Source organism: Trifolium pratense, linkage group LG3 (genome assembly GCF_020283565.1).
Source record: "Trifolium pratense cultivar HEN17-A07 linkage group LG3, ARS_RC_1.1, whole genome shotgun sequence".
NCBI lineage: Eukaryota > Viridiplantae > Streptophyta > Magnoliopsida > Fabales > Fabaceae > Trifolium > Trifolium pratense.
Window position 1 is genome coordinate 52,349,815 of NC_060061.1, and position 22,646 is coordinate 52,372,460.

Consider the following 22,646-nt stretch of genomic DNA (forward strand, 5'->3'; position numbering starts at 1 on the left):
GATAAAATTTAATTTATTATACCTAGTTTATTAGTTGACAATAATAAGATATCCCATGTGAGCAAAGGATTGTGCACTATTCTTGGAAATCATACTAAGAGCCTCAAAATATATATTAAATCTTGTTCCATTATCTAGCACACAAACTAACTTTTTCTTTAGAGCAAAATCATACAATCTTATTAAATAATTCAGCCAAAAAATACATGTCTAAAATCATAGTATTTAATGGAAGGTGCTATTTACACGCTGAATTTTATGATATATACATGATTTAGGCCCAGCAGTTAGTAGCCTACAAAACCGAATGGAGTACAGTCTGTTATTTTCCACTTAAGTCCATTTGTCACACCCCACTACCCATACCCTTCCTTCACCCTCATACCCCAAAAAATCTTAACCCTAAAATATTTCAAAGGAGTAAACTTTCATTAATCATATTTTCGCCCTTAAATATGTTAGCTAGCTTGTCAAATCATGTTAATGTATGTCCTAAAGGCACATATAAAATTACGACCTCATTTGATTAAATGCACACTATTCATATGTCTTGTTTTGACCGTATTTTTCTACAAGTATATAAATGTAAATATTATCATATAAGATCTTGTTTGATTTGTTTCGACGAGTATTTTCAAAATATCAAATTTCTATAATTTTTACTAATGCACAATTAAAGATATTCGTAATCAAAGTTATGCATTGGTGTGCGTGCAGTAGTCAAATAGTTTTTATATTTTGGGACTAAGGGAGTACTTAAGAGTAGTAAATTAGTATTTAATGATGTAAAATATTTAATGTTTAAAAAATTAAATGCATTAATTTTAAGAGAATATTTTTATTTTTGCAAATGTGCCCTTAGGATCAGAAGACACTTTTAAAAGTTAAATTAGCTAATGTAGTATAAACTAGATAACGAGAGGTAAGTAAAGTCGGTAATAATTATTTCTGTTGGGAAATTGAACTTGAGTTTTTTCAAATCATTTATTCTAAGAGTAGATCATTAACTATTTGAGCTCAATTCAATTGTACATATATATAATCTTTCTTCTTCTTTTTTTGGTACGAGTAAATATATTATTTTTTTTGTTTCTCAGTAAACATAATCTTTCTATTAAGTGCTTACGTATATAATAAAGGTGACCTCGTGACAATAATATTGTTTAATATATTACTAAAATATATGAATTTAATATGTCCCTGTAAATTTAGACTTCCGAATCTAGAGTATCCTATTTTCACGCAATTCACAAAGAAATTTATATTTCATGATCACGAGGGTAGTCCTTTTTGTAGTTATTTATGGTATTAACAATCGAAAAATGATAGTACTTGGTAGAAACATTGCATTATATATGCAGGAGTGAGGTTCGAACCCCGTGTTATGAATATCAATCATTTGAAGATCATAAATCATAATCAACAAAGAAGATTACTTTAAATTAAGAACACACAAATAAATGTTGTTTAGAATTCTTGTGTGTATTCGTAACATACATATACTACATTTACAATTAGCTACGGACAACAATATGTGATCTTAAAGGACGTCTTACATTATGCTTGAAAGTTTGTGATTTAGCACCACTCACTCAACATCATGTATGAACGCGCACACCATGTGAGTTTGTTCTTTCAATGGAGAGAGGGAAATTAAGGAACAAGGATGAAGCAAATGAAAGATATATATCATAGATTTAGACACCACACTTTTACTCAAAAATCTTAATGTATTTGAAGAATTTCTCTCACTTATAAAGTGTTCGACGTCTACTTTTCCGTCCAATAATGAGACTCAATATACACTTGAAATACCAACAAATTTCACATTGATCAATACCAACCGATGATTTGAGATGATACAATTTAGATTTTAAAGTCAGATCCGTTACAGGGTCCTGTTATAATTGCAACAAATTCAGTTTCATGACTAAACTAATTATGTAGTTTCTTGGAGGAGGGAAATTACACTTCACTTTTTCTCAAAAGATCAATTTAGGTCTTTGCCCTTTCTTTTATTTAGTACTAAGTCAAGGTTATACCAAGTTTTTTTTAAAAAAAGTACCAAATCAGAGGGTTAGATCTATTAAGATATCCTGCTGTAATTGTAGCAAATCCGGTTCCAAGACTAAACTAATTGTGTAATTTCTTTGAGAAGATAAATATCACTTTACTTTATCTCAAAAGACCAATTTAGGTCTTTGCCTTTTCTTTTACTATATATAGTACTAACTAAGTCAAGTGAATGAGTACCAAAACATCACCTCAACAACCATGAAACTCACACTATCCCTCTTGTTCCTATTCCTCTCCATAGTCCAAGGACTCAACCCCAAATGTGATGTCCAAGACCATAGCTCAACACTCCAAGTTATCCATGTCTTCAGTCCATGTTCCCCATTTAGGCCATCAAAACCACTTTCATTTGAAGAAAGTGTCCTACAAATGCAAGCCAAAGACAAAACTAGACTTCAATTCCTTGATAGTTTAGTAGCTAGGAAATCAACTGTACCTATTGCTTCTGGTAGACAAATCATACAAAGTCCAACTTACATTGTTAGGGCTAAAATTGGTACTCCACCTCAAACTTTGCTATTGGCTATGGATACTAGTAATGATGCTGCTTGGATTCCTTGTACTGCTTGTGATGGTTGCACTTCTTCTTTGTTTGCTCCTGAAAAATCAACTACATTTAAAAATGTTAGTTGTTCTGCTCCTGAATGCAAACAGGTAAAAACTATAATCAACTTCAATTATCTTGCTAACACAAACTTATTTTTCTTTATATGTTCAATGTGGATTCTTGTCGTGGTTTTCATGACTAGGTGTTTGTTTACATTGGCGGTGAGTTTGGTAGAATCATGCTAGCATCGTGGTTTTGTGAAACTCTAAAATGTAGTTTTTGTTAACATTACGACAACTCACTAGAATTCTATCAATCTCACAGTCAATCTAAAATGTACCTATGGAAGAAAATAATGGTTCTAAATTGCGGTTGCACACATGATAACAATAACGCTATGAACTTTGATATCCTGACGACTGACAACTATTTATATTACAACTATAATTGTTGTTACAAACCGCAATTTAAAACTACGAGTTGTTTCAATTTTCAATTTCTTTTTTTTTATAAGAATTTTTTCAAGTTCTTTACCTAACCACTATCATCATATTTGATTTTCTCCTTTTTTTTTAATTTCCTTCACATGTTTTCAGTGCAATGAGTTATTCCAAAGTATTTGTCCTATTAATTTGTTATTAGTGCCTAGCTAACTTTATTACAGTATTTGAAATGTTCTATATAGTTTAAAAAAATCATATTTCTAAAAATTACTTTACAATTTTTTATTTAGTAATCAGCATCATAACATAGGATACTATATTTTTTTTCCTCATCAGAATCCTAAGATACTCTTTAGCTTGTCAATTGTCATTTTTCTATTTATAAATTAAATTAGAATCACGTGACCTCAAATGCCACACTGTACTAATCACAATTGTCAAATGTGGCTGTTTTAATTTGTACTAATCAAATACAATATTAATTTGTTATTACATGACAATTTTAAAGCTAAACTAATTGAAGAAAAAAATTAATATACATAATAGTTTATAAATCTTAACTTTGATATTATTAAGTTGTACACCTTCAATTATATTCAAATATGGAACATGCAGTTTTATTTTTATTTTTTTTTTAAAAGAAATACGTTAAATATAGAACTCAAATTATCCTAGACAAACTGCTAAAATTATCTTCTACAGTACTTGGACAAAAGCTCACATGGCTTAGGACATGGCACGAATCTTTTACCTTAACTTGACGGACAAGGGTAATTTCAGCATGAAAGTGACCCCAAAGAAAGGACCATTACTTACGTTGGACACATATGGGGTGCAGTTAAACTGACCATACTGACATATAGTATGTGTTATTAACTATTTGGACGGTTCAGATATAAACATAGTATTTTTTATATTATTAAATAAAAATTAATTTTTTTTAAACTGTCTAATCTTAATCGAACGGTTATTAGATCTTGACCGATGACTGCATCAGACTAGTGAATATATGTAATCCATTTTCTACTTACATTGAAACTTGCAACTTTTGTCCCATTGTGGGTGGGGTTGACTTACATATATAGCCCAATCTAATGAATCCAAAATCTTTGAAAGCTATGTGCTGGTATATGGCAAGCAAAGGTTCACGGGACTTGGAATTTTCTCAATGCACTTTTTTCAATGTTCTAATCATGTTTTAAAAATTGGACCGAATCAGTCAGATTGGAGAACATATCATCTGCATGTAGTGTTAATTTTTTGCAGTGAAATCTCAATCATTAATTCGCTACTACTCGTAGTTGATCAAACAAAATGTATCATTTAGATAGACACCATATCTTAACACTCTATACTATTGAGTGTGGACATTGGTTCTTAGGTGCGAGAAAAACAATTTAAAACTTAAAGGCTTAATTAGTCTATTGGTCCCTTAAAGACATTTTAGGTTTCACAATGGTCCCTTAAAGAAAAAAAGGCTCGGATTGGTCCCTTAAAGAAAAAAAGGCCCGGATTGGTCCCTTAAAGACATATATGTTTGTCATATTGGTCCTTTCCGTTAAATTTTAACTCCAAATATAACAAAAAATTCCAATGGTTAAAATTTTAAAAATTAATAAGGTTTTTGGTAGACCACTTACACTTAATGGCATCCACAATCCAGTCAACTAAAACTAACGTTTTTTGTAAAAAATTGACGGAAAGGACCAATTGAGAAACAGATGTGTTTTTAAGGGACCAATCCGGACCTTTTTTTCTTTAAGGGACCATTGTGAAACCTAAAATGTCTTTAAGGGACCAAAAGACTAATTAAGCCAAACTTAAAAGTTGAATAAATATATGGTGTTCATGACTAATTTTGTGTTAGATTGAATTGAAGCGATTGAATCATAGTTAGTTAAATCTGATATACTTTTTACATATATAGATTGAATTGAACTAATTGAACCATAATTTGAGAGTCTCGTGTAGACGTGTGTCTACTATATTAGCACAGTCAAAACAAACACCGTACTAAACTCTCTTTTTTTTCATCATTTTTCAGGTTCCTAACCCAAGTTGTGGTGTGAGCACATGCAATTTCAACTTCACCTATGGTAGTTCTTCTATTGCAGCTAACTTGGTTCAAGACACTGTTACCTTAGCAACTGATCCAATTCCTATCTACAAATTTGGTTGTGTTTCAAAAACAACTGGAACATCTACCCCACCACAAGGTCTATTGGGCTTGGGCCGAGGCCCATTATCACTTTTATCTCAAACCCAAAACCTCTACCAATCCACATTCTCTTACTGCTTACCAAGTTTCAAGTCTCTTAACTTCTCTGGGTCTTTAAGACTTGGGCCTGTTGCTCAGCCCAAGAAGATCAAGTATACTCCTCTTCTCAAAAATCCTAGAAGATCATCACTCTATTATGTTAACTTGCAAGCAATTAGGGTTGGCCGGAGAATCGTCGATATTCCTCCGGCTGCTTTGGCATTCAATCCGACCACCGGAGCTGGCACCATCTTTGATTCTGGTAACATCCTTTTACCTAATCGTCACTAATATACAACATTTCTCTCCAACAAAAAAATGTTTTACAACAACATATATTATATAGAAATTTAGTTTGTGCATGACATGGTCACATTTTAATTTTCTTTTTTATCTTGGTGAGTATTTTTATGCCTAATATTCCTTTTTATCTTGTTGATTTCTCAAAATGAAGTGCAAATGAGACCCTTCATAATATATATCTTTTGTGCTACAATATACATGATTGAGTATTATCTTCAATCATTATAGAAGATAAAGAAAAAATTTACTAATAATGATGGTATTCATTGAATTTGTTTATTTATCCAAAAAATGAAGGCCCTACATGTCACGATGCTTCCACTACTAGGTGAAATTGAATTGTAGCAAATTGAGTCAAAATATTGCTATACATGTGATTGGATTATATTATGCATCAGCATCACTACTCCGGGCAATACCATGATTTGACATGCCTTTTGACAAAATTAAACCCTAATTTTAGGAAATTAACCATGATTGAAAGTGAAGATATATGATAATAAGAAATAAAAATCATCTTACTAATTAACATAAAAAGTTACTTATATAGACAATGCATATCATCAATTGAATTTTAAAATTAAACAACATTAATATCTAATTATAATTAAGCTTACTATTTAGTATTTACCATATTCATGCCATGACTCTTTTATTTGTTGTTAAACATTGCTAGGTACCGTATTCACCCGGCTAGTTGAACCGGTCTATGTGGCAGTCCGAGACGAGTTCCGGCGAAGAGTTGGGCCAAACCTCATAGTGACATCCCTAGGAGGGTTCGACACATGCTACAACGTACCAATAGTTGCACCCACAATAACATTCTTGTTCTCAGGCATGAACGTGACACTGCCAGAAGACAACATCCTTATACATAGCACCGCCGGTAGCACCACATGCTTAGCAATGGCAGCCGCACCGGATAATGTGAACTCAGTGTTGAACGTGATAGCCAACATGCAACAACAAAACCACCGTGTGCTCTTCGACATCCCTAACTCTAGGGTTGGCGTTTCTCGTGAGCTTTGTACTTAATTAAACGGTTAATACACATAATCTTTTGTCAATATGGCATTAGAAAAGTTGTTTGGATAATGGTAATATGGTACTCTATTTATATTGATGGGTTTAATTTTAGCATATGGTAAGGTTTGATTCTAACTACATATGGTGATAGATTTTGAGCTAAGAACTCTATATTGTGTTGATTTAAATTCATGTTAATTTCTAAAGTTGAGTTATATTTGTAGCTTTGTAATGGTGAGTGAGTGTCACGGGTATATAATGTACCTGTTAGCTAGCTAGATCTATGTCTTTTTTTGTTCAAGTTGATTGAATTAGTGAGACTTCAATGTTTAATAAATCGTGCAAGTTCACGGATCATGCAATAAATTTCCTATTCTGTTTTTTAGTACATGCAAGTATATATTTCTATGATTTTGTTTGAATATATATGTGTACCTGTTACATTATTAAAGTGTTTAACTTTGTCACAAAAGAAAAACCATATCAGCATGAATTAGACACATATAAAAACATATACTCCGTATAAAATAGGCCTTATGAGATTAAAACAATTATAGTAAACATCAGCTAATCATTGGTTGACTCATAATGCTCTTGGAAAACCATTCTCCAAATTAATGTGCCCCTAGCATTATGGATGGATGTCCCAGTCCCACCAAAATTGGCAACTAAAATTAGGTTGAATGGATCATAATTGGCAAAAAAAACATTTATAGGCAACATTTATATTAAGAGTCCCACAACATTTTTTTTTTTACAAGTGAGTCTCACAATAGGTGAGCTAAATATATAAGTTCTTACTCTATAGTTTATAAAGAGTGGCAACTCTTACTTTACAAGTTAGTTTTGTAGAATTGAGTTAAATCCAACTCTCAATTCTAGGAATAAAATTTTAAAATTATATCAGAGCTATTCAAAATTAATTGGGCCACTTTTTATCAAATCAGTGTTATTAGACCACCCAGGTCACACTTCAAATGTTTTGTCATGAGTGTAAGGTGATGTGCTAAGAATTTTATATTGAATAAAATAAGGCCTCAAAATATGTTAGAACAACCCAAACTAACAAACATGAGCAGTCTTTACATTAGAAGTCAATTTTATAAGTTTATGTTAGAACAACTCAACCTAAATTCTGGTAATTGGTATTAGAGAGTTAAGACTCATTGCAAGACTCTTTTTTACACTGAATTTCTCTTTTTATAAAGTAAATTTAAGATGAGATGATGATGCCTCAATCCAAAAAACAATTATATTTATCTCCTTCTAAAAACACTAACGAAACTCAAATTTGAGGCCTCCCAAATTCAAGACATGTCTCATTTTATTACTAGACTAGACAAGACTAGATCAAACTCTTGAAGTTCACACTCACTATTCTTTTATTTGTGTATCAGTCTTTATCTAGCTAATTTATCCTCAACCGATATGGGTTAATAGTGTTTGTCAAAAGAGCATAATTTTTTTTTCTTAATCATTTGATTTTATCAAAAAGAAATGGATTTTGATAATTTAAAATTCGGCTAAAAAAATAAATAAAATTTATTAAAACGTTGTTTTAATCATAGTTCAAACGATTCATCTTTAAATAAAGTTCATTAAACATTTGAATTCAATGATCACTTACTTAAATTGGGTGCTAATTAACATGTCTTTTGAACATTTTTTTCCTATCAATCACTCACTAATTGAAAGAAACTCATCCGACTCTCAACATTTTATGTGTCAGAAAATGATAATGGTTATCATGTATATAGGCTTAGAGGTGCAGGTGTTATTGTTGTGAAAAATGATGTTGAGTTGGACAATCGAAGTGTTGTTCCATATAACCTAATCGTCATTATGAAGTATCAAGCTCAAATTTTATCAAGTTCACGGATCATGCAATAAATCGTCTTTATCTTCCTTCTTTTCTAAAGGAAAACATTTTTAAATTATGTATTTATAGTCAATGTTATCAACACAAAAAAAAAAAAGTCAATAAATTCTAATATTTCCAAGTGTGGAAAAGAAAAAAGTCAATAAAACGTAGCTGCTGATACAGAAAAGACTCTACAGTACGCTATAGTTATTATTTAATAATGTAAATAAAAAATTTAACAAGATGCTGGAATAGCTCAGTTGGTTAGAGCGTGTGGCTGTTAACCACAAGGTCGGAGGTTCAACCCCTCCTTCTAGCGAAATTCTTTTTTGTTTGTTTTTTTTTCTTCTAAATTTAAAAGAATTTTATTTTTACTCGAACCTCGTTGCTATTTGAGTTATTTGCTGACAACAACAATCCAAGGTTGAACTTTTAAGCATTCCATGATTTATTTTAACCATTTTCCAATACGAAGATAGAGAAGTCGTAAACTCCAGATTTACATCAAACCAAGTTAACAAAATGAAATGCTTCATGCAACTTAATTTCTTGTCACCTATTTATTTACACATGTTTCCTCACTAATGATTTTTAAACTAGAATTAGTAAATGTTTCCTCACAATTTTCTTACAATCCAATTTAATGTTATACACATATTCCTAAATTCAACCCTAACATTTTTTATATAAAGGATAAATTAGTTACCGACCAATTATAATTAAGATACTAATTTGTCTTTAACTTGAAAATGGTAGGGATTCATTTGACATTATAAAAAAATTGTGCACAAAAATGATCTCAAAATTTGATTTCGAGGTTCAACTTTCTGTTACTTTTATCTTGAATTTTTTATGTTTAAAAAGTTCATATTTAATTTATCCCATGTCAAGAAAATTTTGAATTTTTGTGGAGAAACTTTTTATAATATTCTAAACATGACTGCGAAAAGTCATTTAAAAATATAATAATATATTGTATATATTTTGTTTCGATAGGGACTAAAACTAAAACTAAAACTACTTGGAAAATTTTTGTAGGAACTAAAAATTGAAGAAATTTTTCCAATGACTAAAAATGAAATGCTGAGATTTTACAAGGACAAAAAAGTTATTTAACTTTTTTTTTTTGTTTACAATGAGACTCGAACCCAAAATCTCATGCATGTTACCCAAACCCCTCATCACTAGAACAAATCTAGTGGTTTAACTCTCTTTTTTAAAAGAAAGGGAAATAATACTCACATAATTTTCAATGATTTTTAAAAGGAAATAAAACAACTGAAATGTGATCTTTGGTTGAAGGTACCAAAATAGTATTGAAATACATAGTTCAAAATCAAATCGTTCCAGCAAGAGATAATCAATAAGGTGTTTCCTCATCCCATCCCATCATATGTAATGACAAAATTAAGAGTGTTAAATGTACGTTTCAGGGGAACCAAGGAAGGCCAAAAAAAATTCATTAGACTAAGGTCTAGTTTGACCTGACTTTTTTCCTTTTATTTAGAGCTTATGTAAACAATTTATGTAATTTTTATATATTATTATAAATTTGTCAAAGTAGTTTATGATAAAATAGCTTATAAATTTACAATTTTTACTAGTGTGGCCTTATAAAATAATATAAAACTTAATTTATATTGGATAAGCTATTTACATAAGCTAAAAAAAAGCTAGGTCAAACCGACCTGAGCAAATCTAAACTTAAAAGAGGAGGTACGTGGTTTAGATCTCTCGGAGCTTTTAACGAAGTCATGTTGGATAAGCAAGTTTGAAGGATTTACACCCTTCAAAAGAAACATTATTGAGCCCAAACTATCTATTTCCATGACATGCAAATGCTTATAGTGAAAGAAAAAGAGGAGGTATAGAAAACTTTATTTTTATTTTTATACACTTATCTCACTAAATGCATCTCACCCTTAAGCTTCTAACTAATTACTTCTATGCCACTAGTGCATTACAATTCAATTTATTTACATTTAGGTTACTTAATTGATAATAAGTTAACATTTCTAGAAATTTCTAAATTGCCCTTACTAATTTTATGGGTTTACTAATCTATCCTTGGTTAAATTCCTATCCTAATATAAGGTTATATTAATAAATGAGTATTTCTCATTTACTAAATTTTGGGATATTACATTTTCGACTAACTCACTTTCTACTATATTTGCACTCGTCTAAACTCCCAATTGTTTGTCTGACAATTATGACTAACATGAAATTTTTATTTTTTACTTTGTGTGTGCGGGTTTGCAATGATCACCATTTGGTCTATGTACCAACATGTAACTTATTTTTAGGGGCAATATGAAACATGTTTTAAAATTTTATGTTGAGATATGATGTCAAGATCTCTTAGTGGCGATTGCTTTTAGTTTGTTGTTGCTCTCGATGCTCCTCCGATTTCCCTAACAAGTATCAAAGTCGTGATTCAAATTGTTAGGAGAGTGACAAATGGATCTAGATATAATAATGATGTGGGAGACGATGTGTTCCCTATTGAAGTTTAATTATGAGTTGTTTGACTATGAATAAGCTAATGTATAAGAGATTTTTTCCTGACTCCCAAACAAATATATAATTATACATTAATATATAGGTTTATAGAACTATGAGATTAATCCAAGAAACAATAAACAAGCATCCCTTCATTTGTTAATTAATTGAAGAGAAGGTTACAATTAACCATCTACAATTAAAGTTAATTAGGAGAGATTATAATTATTATCATATGGTGATCTCTTCACTAGTTAGGTGAACTACAAAGTTGTGATATAATTATAAATACAACATATATTAACTTCTTCCAATTCTCAATGATGAATCAACATCTTTATCTTTATTATTAACATTTGCAAATATTCTAGCAATCTCAAGTTGTGTATTAGCAAGAATTTCAGTTCTCTTGATTTCCATTTCACCTCTCTTTGCTTCAGCTTCAACTCTCATCTTTTCTATCTCTTTCAATGTCTCCATTCTTGTTTGTTCTGACCTTACAACTACTTCTGCTAGCCACCTTATGCTTTCAGCTATTCCCATTGCTTCTTTCTTTTGTCTCTTGTTATTATTCTTCTCTGTTCGTATTCTCCTCTTTTTCGATCTTTGCTCGTCCTTTTCGCTATAAAGCGCGGGCGTGCTACTATCCGTGTCCACCGGATTCTTGTTAGCTATATGGTCAGATGATTTAGTTTCTAACTCATCTTCCTGTAATCAAAAAATTATAAATATTTAGGTTTGTGCGGAACTCAATTTGTTACTACATTGTAAATAAAAAGAAATAATATTGCAACTGAGGAGAAATATGATCGGATACATGTGTAAAATTCGTTATCAATGTATATAATATTTGTGTCAACTTTGGTTGATCTTTCACGATAATAATATTTGCTAGCTATATTTAGACCTCTACACTGCTTGATTAAAAAATAAATACATTACATTTTTTTGGGAAAAAAAAATCCAATGAAGAACCAAAAAATAATCTTCACATTTACTATGCATAAATTGTTTAACTCACATAAAGGATGAAATTAACTTAAAAACAAAATTCTAGATATTCGTAGAGACTAAAAGCATATTTAACTCAAAAAATTAAGACAAAATTCAAGATAATTTTCATGAGCATAGCTCAATTGGTAGGAATATTGTATTTTATATGTAGGGTCGTAATTCGAACCTGGGATCCCTCACTTATTCACCTCAACGTGAATTTCTAGTCATTAGACTACTTGACACAAAAAAAAATTAAGACAATATATAATAAAATAACCCAAAACAAAAAATTATATAATTAATCTACCTTGGGTAATTTATCAACCCCATTTGATCCATGTGAATTTTGAGCAATTGCAATTGGTGGATTAGCAACACTAGTAGGAGCTAGTGACTGATGAGCTTCTTCTTGTCCTTGTGACACAACAAGTGAAGAAGGTTCCAACAAAACCAAACCATGATGATTATTATTATTATTATTACTACTTACATGTTGCAATTGTGAAGCTACTACTGTTGTTGTAGTAGATAATTGTCCTGTCCCACGAAGAAGAAGATCAAGTCTTGAATACAAAGGCCAAGCTGAAACATCTGAACTAGCTGATTCTGATCTATACCTTTTTTTCATAGACTCAATCTTATTCTTACACTGTGTTTGTGTCTTTGGTGATTTTGTTGAGTTTGATCTTGATGAAACATGTTTTGCAACATCTTCCCAATCTTGTCCTTTGAGTTTTGCTCTGTTTCTTAGTATCCATTTTGATTCATATGCTTCAAGAAGTGTTGTTACTGCTCCTTCACTCCATTCATCTCTTTTTAGTCTCTCATTTGTAGTACTTCCACTTCCTATATTAATGTTTTGTTTTCTTGGTGATTCTTGTGATGTTGGAGGGTTTTGTTGATCTTTGTTTTCATTCATTTCTTCTTTTGATAATAATAAAATCCTCCATCTACTATAGATTTTTTCACACTTTGTTGTGTTTTGATGATAACATGTTTTTGTTACAAAGTTTGTAGTTCACATGAGGCTAAGAATATGAAAGGGTAATAATAAGAGAGAGAGAGAGAGAGAGAGAGAGAGAGAGAGAGAGAGAGAGAGAGAGAGAGAGAGAGAGATGGCCACTAGCATTAGAAAGAAAGTGAACTTTCTTTTTCATTTCTTTTTTGTAATAAACCATAGATTTTGTTCACTAACATAATCTAGTAGATAGAAATGCATTAACTTTTATGAATAAAATGATAGAGTTTATATACCTTAGTGATTATTTATTATTTTTATATATTTTTAAAAATTAAATTAATGATTATTCTTCTTTTTGTTTTATGAAAAGGAAAAGAAAAGAATGGCTAGGAAAAAAAGTTCACTTTTTTGTCAAATAAGTTAATGATGTCAATGCATTAACTTTTTCTTTCTTTTCTTTTTGTTGCTTTATATTATTTTGTGGGAGAGAGGTGGTGTTTGATGGTGTAATGTGATTGTGAGCAATAGTGTGTATGTTGGTTTTTTGGTTGAGTTTATTTGGATGCTAGCGTTGTTATGAAGCCAACCAAGACATCCACTGGCCCTAGCATAAGGGTCATGGTAGTGGTGGGTCTATCACATGGTTCTGTCACCCATTTCCTTAATTAGACTAATTTTCATCACAAAAAATGTTTCTCTAAAATATTGCACATCGGCGCTGAACTTATTAAGGAGGATTACAATTTGATTTCTTGTGACTGCGGTTGGAAGAAGCTGGAACTACTTGATGTCAGAACTGATCCTCAAATCAGATTAAACTGATGGTGAAAGAAAAAAAAATCACATTATTTAATTATTTATTTTTCCCTAGAATTGAAAATTATTGATAAATGACGGTTAGGTTTAGTAGAAGGAACTAAACTTCGTCCAGACATCCTAGTTCAATTAGTAAAACTATTGACTAGTAAAAATATTGAAATTGTTAGGTTAGACGTTATGATCGGGGTTCGAACTCCGGCTCCCTCACTTGTTTATGTGAGTTTATAATGGTTTGATCATTTCGTCTATCTACCCAAGTCATTTTGTCTATTTACCCAAAACAACAAAACAAAAAGAACTAAACTCTCATAATATAAAGAAGTAATGTGAATCACAACTAAAAGAGATATTCATATTTAGTGTCCGGCATAGAGTATTTCAAATAAGAATATCCCTGATGAAGGAAACCTGTGAAAAACTAAATTTATTTTAAACATTTGATTAATTATACCTAATAAGCACATTGTAAAGAGAATAATTATTCTTCTATTGAATTGTCATCACATAGATTTGAGAAGTATTCACCACCAACAACACAATGAAGATGCCTTCTTAATTTCAATTTCCTCCACAACCAGCCAATGTGCTACCGTCACTAAAACTAATATTGCTATATCTCTCTCTCCATCTCTTCTTTATTTTAGTCCACTTTTTCTCTACTTGTCTCTCTCAAAATGCACTTTCTTGATCTATATTCATGTGCCTTTTGAAAGGTCTTTTGGTGATGCACAACCACTAAAATCAAAGCTACTCCAAATGGCTTTCTAATGAAGACTATGGTTGGTCATTGTAGAGAGGAATCATAATATGCCACGTCAATGAAAACAAAGATGTTGAGGGTTTAGTGAGTCATTCCATTCTAAAAGGTATACCTAGCTAGTTATAGACCATTTTGATTTATCGGTTCTTTATGTCTTTTTGTCATTTTTTTTCCCATTAGCTAATAAAATGTCGATCCTTTAGAATATTAAATATCGCATAAAAAAAATATTAAATATTAGTCCACAAGTCGTAGTTACTGTTATTGTTAGGCCAGATATTTTCACTTGAATTTAAACCTAATTTCTCATACCATCATAGAAGGCTTATTTATAGGCAAATTTTAACCCCTCCAACTTTTATTTGAGTGATTTTACCCCTTGTATTTTTCCTCTATGTCATTTAATGAGTTATTTTATAGTTTTCCACTCTTCCTCACAATTTTTCTCCAAATTTACAATGAGGTGACATTATTTATTGACGTGATTATCAAATCTCACAAAATTAATATAACTTACTTTAAAACTAAATATTAAAAACACCTAAAATCGACTCGTACACGGTACATGTAAAGTTGAATGAAATTTAGATCACTGTCGCAGATCGTTAGTGGCTGCCAATGAGACCAAATCATTTAACTAAAAATTTTAGTAAATTTTGAAAATAAAAATTGATCGTTTTAATGATGTTAGAACTGACCTTCGAATCAGATTAAATAGTTTAATGAGCCAGATATTAGTGATGAAAATAAATAAAAAAATTACTGTTTATTTATAATTAACTAATTATAATAGAGTTTGTCTCGATTTAGGTATATTTTATAGTAACATGTGAATTAATGGATTTTATTGCCACTCCTAAACAGGCCTAAAGTTTTTCAAAGTTCTTTTCTTAGGGATTTGGGCTTTGAGTTGGGGCTTTACCTTAATAAAAAGAAAAATAATTTGCTATTTATGCCATCAAATTGATAATAGGACCCCCAAAAATTGATTTTTGTCTTCCAGTAAGGTTTAGATGTCAAAGGAGTTTAGAAAGTCTTTAAAAATGAAGTAACCTTTTGAGACCAAAAAACATGAAAAAAATATGAGCTTTTGAGGGATTCAGTGTCGAAAAGTAAGTGAAATCACAAAAATTACCAGCTAGCATATATTCTCACATTCCGAAAGTTATCTTCCAAAACTCGGGGAGAGGAAGCAGGGGCGGTTCTAAGGCCCAACAAGTCTGGGTAGTTGTCCGCGCTCTGGCCAAAATTGTTGATATTTTTAGGGGTTAGATTTTAGGGCAAAAATGAAATTTTTAGGGATTAGTTTAGGGTAAAATTGAAATTTTTTGTTAGACTATTTATATTTTAAGTCACATGTGAAATTTTGTCCAAAGGGTATAAATGGAATTTACAGACTAGTGAGTAGCTAGGAAGTATCGAAACTCCTCGGATTAGACGTGTCCGTATCGGACACGTGTCGGTGTCGGTGTCCGATACCGACACTTATGATTACACTAAATTATGTCATTTTTCCAAATTTTTATCGGTGTCGACGTGTCAGTGTTCATGTCGTGTCCGGTGTCCGTGTTTGTGTTCGTGCTTCAAAGCTAAGTAGAGACTAAAGAGTCCAAAATTCAAAAGAAAATATTTATAAAAGAGGAAGATAACTTATGAGAAATGATTTATTTTTTTAAGAAACTGAAGTGAAATCTAAAACTTAAATTAACTGTAACAGTAAATTAAACTGGTGAACTGCGAAAGACAAACCGAAGAAGATAAACCCCTTTCACTCAAAAACCCTTTTTTTTTCTCTTCCTCACTCAAAATCATCAATGGCTCTCTTCCATTCTCTTACTCTTCCACTTCACAGACTAACCACTCTTTCACCCTTTTCTTCCAAACCTCTATCTATTTCTCTACCTCACACCTCTTCATCTTCAACACATCAACAACACTCTTATCCTCTCACCACAAAAACAACAACTCACTTCAACAACAATAGAAAATTGCTTTGCAAACCACCTAAAGGAAAACATATTAGAGAAGACTATCTTGTGGTATGTTACTTCTAATGTCTTTGTTTTCTCAATAGTAATTTTGGGTGTCTCTTCTTTTTTCCTCTCATGGTTCCTATGTTATAAAAATTGAAACTTTAGATAATTTGAATTTTTATTTATTTATTTAAATTCAATTTTAGACCCTTTTGGATTCCTGTGGTATCAATATTGGAGTTGTAGAAAAGAATTAAAGGAAAGAAAATCTTCTTCTTTTTTCTAGTTTCATTAGTTCAAATTTGAATTTGATGTTGTAGTAATGACATTGCTTGTTGATTTTCCTGAGTCAAATTTGAATAGGAGCTCTGGCGATTGAGCTCAATTGGTTAATGAGTTACCCTAGGATGAATTGTTTGGGAAACCCAAGTTTGATTTCTGGGAGAAACAATTTTTGGCCGACTTTACTTACCTCCCGGTTGGACTCTGGATTACGAGGGCTCCCTTCCCCTGGGAAGTGGAAGGTTAACACCAATAATAAAATAAAATAGGAGCTCTAGAAAAGAAGAAAATATATACGAAAATTGTTGGGTGTAGATTGTAGTTTACTGATAAGTGCATATTGGTCATTCGAAAAATTCATAGGTATCCTTGTGAACTGGATTATAGTATTTAAGTAGAAGTTGTAATATGTAATTCTAAGCTTGGATAATAGAAATGCATTGCAGCCACTCTGCAGTTAAAGACGTAGGCAAAATTGGTCAAACTTTGTGATCAAATCCTTGTTTTTCTCTGTTTGCAGTTTTCGTATCTGTTTTCTTTTGAACCAGTGTTATTGTTCTAACCAAAATAATAATTAGCTAGTTGATGTTTGGTGTTTGTATTAATGCCGTTGATTGATGTTTTGGATTTTGCAGAAAAAGTTTTCAGCTCAAGAAATCCAAGAGCTGATGAAAGGAGAAAGAAATGTTCCTCTTATTATTGATTTCTATGCAACATGGTGTGGTCCATGCATCTTAATGGCTCAAGAAATTGAAATGGTATGAGGCTTAATTGATTTAGATTCAGAAAATACTTAACCATTGTTCTGATATGATTATGAAGATTAGTTGTGTATAACATGTTTTGGTTTCAAAGTTTGAGCTAGTGAAATGCATGTTTTCTTCAATCATCCCCGGATAAAGAATGTGCTGTTTAAGATTACCATTTTAGTTCTATTATAGTTTTGTAGATTTTGGGTTGTGAAATTAATCATTCACCAAAAAATAGAATAAACTCTTGTTTGGATAAATAACTTAATTAAATGCTTATAACATACTAGTGCTTATAGGTCAAATAAAGACAAATTGGTTTGTCCCCGTGAGCTTAGCTTAGTTGGTAGGGACATTGCATTATGCAGACTGCAGAGGCTGAAATTTGAACCCGAGATTCTCCACTTTTTCGCTTTAAGGGGTGACATTCTAGCCATTAGGCTACTTGACAAAAAAAAAATACAAATTGTTTTTATATTAGCTATAAGTTGTTTCATAAGCTATCATGGAGAGCTTATGCAAATAAGCTAAAAACAAGTTATGGACATGTCATAAGCCGTTTTCATAAGCTCTCCCTCGTCCCTCCCAAACATTCTCACAAGTGCCTATACCAATAGATAAGTTCAAATAAGTCAATTCAAACAACAAAGATTTTCCTGGAAGTACAACAGACTAGTAGAGTTTAACTTGTCTAGAAGTCAAATGAATTGGCAACAACAAGGTTTAACTTGATTATTGGCAGAAATTAACAGTTGCTTTAATGACTTATGTAAGGTATAACTCTAAATTATATTTAGGTTATTCTTTGTACAAGAAGTAGAAAATGCAAGGCACTTAGGCCATGCAAACTGTCCCTTATAGAATTGGGACACAGTCTCTTGGGATTACAAGGCTAAGCCGTCACCAATGCACTAGCACCATGGAATAAAGCATTCAAACATTTCCAAAGAACTTATAAATATAATTCAACATATGGCTTGTTTAGATTGTAGTATTATTTAAGGTTATATACTGGCTTACACACTTGTGTGACTATTTGGAAGAACTTACGGAAACAACTTTTGACATGTTCATTAATTGTTTCCAGCTTATTTCCATAAACTCTTCATGATAGCTTATTCAAACAACTTATAACTCAAATGAAAACAATTTGACTTTATTTTATCTTTTGTTATAGAAATACATAAGCACATATATGATAAGCGTGTATGCTATAAGCATTTATTAAGTTGTTTATCTAAACAGCTACCAATGCTGAGATACACGTAGATTGATATTTTAATAAACAATTTTTTTTTTACCTTTTGGTACTTTACCCATGTGACAATATAAGATGTTTAATGTTTTCAGCACTTCTGAACTTGTTCTTTTACATTTTTCACCACACATAGATGCATTGATACTCAATTTAACGGGAAACGGCTTTGGTTGTTATTGAATGAATGCATTGGTTTTGAGTATGACTCATTCACTGGTAATTTGGAATGTATTATTTAATCATAGCTGTGTACGTTGTAACCTTAAGCATTCCATAATAGAAAACTACAGGATTCACTCTGCTGTCTGATATGTAAGCATAATCAGTTAAGGTCACTGATCAATGATTTGTGTCTTTTGTGCATATTTATCTATTTACTTTAGAGTCGGAGTTTCTGTTCTAAACAATTAATAATAGATGCTCGGATTTTGGTTGCATGCAAATGCAGCAAAACAAGCTTATATATGGAACTTTGTGTCATATTCGGATTTATAGTCCTTGAGAATGATATATTGACACCTTAAGGTTATAATAGATCCGGGAGTATTGAATACTCTTTGAAGGAGCTCAAGCTTATATTGTTTTCTAATCATGATGAATCATTCGACGTGTCTGGAATTAGGTCCATGAGTCCATGAGTCCTAGTTGGTTTGGTTATGAGTTTTAAGTTCTATTCTATGCAAACAACTTTGCAGTTGTAATTGCATTACAATTTTATGAATATAATATACCCCTTTTGACCCCCCCCCCCCCCCCCCCCCCCCCCCCTATTTTTATAAATTCGCGATTTTGGCCCGCTATATTATTTTTCATGAACTTGGTTCGAATACATATTATTATTGTGAATTTGGTCTCTCTACTTTGGTTAATTGCCCTTTTGGTCCTCCAATATTTCAAGGATGTTTGACACTTTTGGTTATTCTTTGGAGACTAAAGTGTCAAGTTCTGGTCCCTCTATGTATAGAGACCAAATTTGTGAAAAATAAAGTAGGAGGACCAAAATCGTGAATTTGAGAAAATAGAGAGACTAAAACTGTATTTATTTTAAGCCTTTTTTATAAGTAAATCACATGTTAGTCAATAAAGAGTAGTTAATTCGAAAGCTCAGAAGTAACCTTCAATAAATTTGTGCAGCTTGCAGTTGAGTACGAGCAAAATGCGATGATTGTTAAGGTTGATACAGATGATGAGTATGAGTTCGCACGTGACATGCAGGTAATAATCTTGTTTTGTCTGCAATTCATACATTTACAAATACTCGGTAAAGATCCATAAAAAGCCTTTTTGACAAATGGAGGGAAAAAGCCTTTTTGACTTTCTCGAAATTGAATTCAAACATGCACATAGCTTCTTTTGCTGACAATAATTGGTATTTCATTCATTGTTTCTTCCAACTTTCAAGTCTAGATTAGACCCCTTATAAGGGACAATGAACAATAGACCTAAACACATGCAAAAATGTGAAATTTGGCATGGAGACATTGTATGTATTGTTGGATGAATGAATGAATGAATGAATGAATGAATGAATGAATGAATGTCTGCAAAAAACTCATGAAAATACAATTTCTAAGTATGCAATTATTAATTACTATTGCGGTTTTTCACGTCTTTTTATTTTAAACTCAGAATAAATCGAGGCCTTATCAGAATGTTACGAAACTTTGTAGATACACTCTATTGAAAACTTGAGTCAAATTTAGATGTGAAAATTTCTAAACGACACTTAAAACTTTTCATGTATTTCAGGTTCGAGGGCTGCCTACGGTTTTCTTTATTAGTCCTGATCCAAAAAAAGACGCTATCCGAACTGAAGGTCTTATACCAATACAGATGATGAGAGATATCATTGACAAAGAAATGTGAAACAGTTAAGGGTACTCATCACCTGACATAGTTGAAATTTCTAGATCTTGCAATATGCTGTTTGGTTTAAATGTAGCCTATTTTGGGACAGATTTGAAGTGCTAACCAATTCATATGAATTTGGCTTTTGAAGTTCATAAATTGTATGATAGTTTATGTAATGTTTGAGCCTTTGAGGTCGACATATGATGTAGTGTATCACGTGTGATGTTTTATAGAAAGACATCTTAGCATTATTGTAAGTTTATTCTATTCAAATATAAAATTTGTTATTGAAAGGAACAACCTTTGTGTCTTAGTGGTGAGTTTAGCTTACATGTTTTGTCAATATCGACATCAGTACACCGATAAGAGTTTGACTTTGTAATTTTAAAAAACAAAATTTAAATCTCATTGAAAATAGATGTAGTTTTGAGAACATAGTTTAAAAATTGTATCAAAATTTATCTTAGATCTATTGTACAACACACAAATGTTTAATTTTAAGAGTTTAGTTTGACTTTTTTTTTTACACAGTTTAGTTTGACTTAAAACTTACATTTTAAGATGATATCAAAACATATCAAGGGATAATTTTTTTTTTGTCAAGTAGTCTAGTAGTTAGAAATTCAACCCTTAAGATGGATAAGTGGGATGACTGATGTTCAAACCCTGGCCTCCTGCATATATGATACAATATTCAGGTCAACTGAGTTAAGCTCACGGGATATCAAGATAAATTCTAATAATGTATATTAGAGTTGATTTTATATATCTAATATGCTTATGTTAGGCCAAAAAAATACTAATTTTAGTATTAATAAAACCTCATATCATATCACTTTTAAATTAGGTAACTGGGTGAAATTGAAAGTGACAAAGTATGGTTGTAACATCCTAGGAGTATAAAATATAAAAAACAAAAGACATGATAAAATGTTTCCCCCAAAAAGGAAACTAACATGTAATTTCATTTCAAGTAATATTATTCACTAGTTGTCGGATTTGAAAGGTACATTAAGGAAACTTCAATGTAACATAGGTATGGGGAGGGTCAAGCAGCCCACTAGCAAAAATTCTCCCATTCAAAGGTGGCTAATTATTTAGTGTTGTACAATTTGCAAATATAACCAACCATAACTAATGGCAAATAATTAGTAAAAAAGACTAATGGGAAGTAAAGTTCTAACTTAACTATTTGAAAGCATGCAAATTTTGTGAGAAATATTAGATGCAATAATAATGAAGTTTGACAAAATAAAGGGATTTGAGTTTCATCAATTTATTATCGTGTCGTAATGTAAGGACAACTTAGCTAGCTAGTAACTACTAAGATATTATTGGAGGAGTTGAAATACGAACCTTGAATTCTTTATTTTTTATTATTTATAGTTTGTTTTTGTTTACAATACAGAGGATCGAATCCAGAATCGCATGCATAATATTTAAATATCTCCGACCAAAAATATTGTTTTAGAAAAAGAGGAAGCAAAGTGCATTTAAATCTAAAATTTTAGAAAGGAATGTTTCTCTTCTAATTGAGATTAATCACTTAACTACTTGGTTAGGCATTCATTAACAAGATTAGGGAAATAAAAATAATTGGGTCTTTTTTTTCTTACACAAAAAGTGAAGTCTTGCTTCCTTTAACAAGAAAAGTGATGGATGATGACTGCATATCTAACCATTTTTAAGCCAACTTATGGCAATGAGTATAAACCACTTTCTAATTTTTCATTTACCAAATACATTTATCTAGGTCCATTTTTTTAACCTTTATTTTGCTCTATAAATATATATGGCAAAGTTGTAACAATATCATTTAATTACTTATTTATTTTTCATTGTTAATGTTTTAAGCTTAGCTGCTGACTACTGTTCAGTCCAAAACAAAATGTTTATCAAGAATTTTGAAATAATAATCCTTCAACTTATCATGACAAATTCAATCATTCTTATATTCTGTTGTCACACTCAAACAACATTAA

The 22,646-nt window shown here is 31.2% G+C and overlaps 3 protein-coding genes and 1 non-coding gene across 4 annotated transcripts; 3 read left to right on the forward strand and 1 right to left on the reverse strand.

Annotated features, from left to right (window-relative positions):
* Nucleotides 1-2,119: 2,119 nt before the first annotated feature.
* Nucleotides 2,120-7,042, forward strand: LOC123913291 (aspartyl protease AED3-like). Its single transcript, XM_045963981.1, has 3 exons — nucleotides 2,120-2,730; nucleotides 5,111-5,585; nucleotides 6,303-7,042. The coding sequence occupies exons 1-3, from the start codon at nucleotides 2,275-2,277 to the stop codon at nucleotides 6,659-6,661; spliced, it is 1,290 nt and encodes a 429-aa protein (XP_045819937.1). The 5' UTR covers nucleotides 2,120-2,274; the 3' UTR covers nucleotides 6,662-7,042.
* A 1,716-nt stretch (nucleotides 7,043-8,758) lies between these two features.
* Nucleotides 8,759-8,832, forward strand: TRNAN-GUU. The gene has a single exon. It is a non-coding gene; the product is annotated as a tRNA-Asn (tRNA).
* A 2,305-nt stretch (nucleotides 8,833-11,137) lies between these two features.
* Nucleotides 11,138-13,208, reverse strand: LOC123913292 (trihelix transcription factor ASIL2). Its single transcript, XM_045963982.1, has 2 exons — nucleotides 12,319-13,208; nucleotides 11,138-11,723 (listed from the first exon to the last, which is right to left on the reverse strand). The coding sequence occupies exons 1-2, from the start codon at nucleotides 12,928-12,930 to the stop codon at nucleotides 11,316-11,318; spliced, it is 1,020 nt and encodes a 339-aa protein (XP_045819938.1). The 5' UTR covers nucleotides 12,931-13,208; the 3' UTR covers nucleotides 11,138-11,315.
* Nucleotides 13,209-16,285: 3,077 nt separating this feature from the next.
* On the forward strand, nucleotides 16,286-20,961 carry LOC123913293 (thioredoxin-like protein CITRX, chloroplastic). Its single transcript, XM_045963983.1, has 4 exons — nucleotides 16,286-16,590; nucleotides 17,442-17,564; nucleotides 19,948-20,028; nucleotides 20,563-20,961. The coding sequence occupies exons 1-4, from the start codon at nucleotides 16,366-16,368 to the stop codon at nucleotides 20,677-20,679; spliced, it is 546 nt and encodes a 181-aa protein (XP_045819939.1). The 5' UTR covers nucleotides 16,286-16,365; the 3' UTR covers nucleotides 20,680-20,961.
* Nucleotides 20,962-22,646: the final 1,685 nt, after the last annotated feature.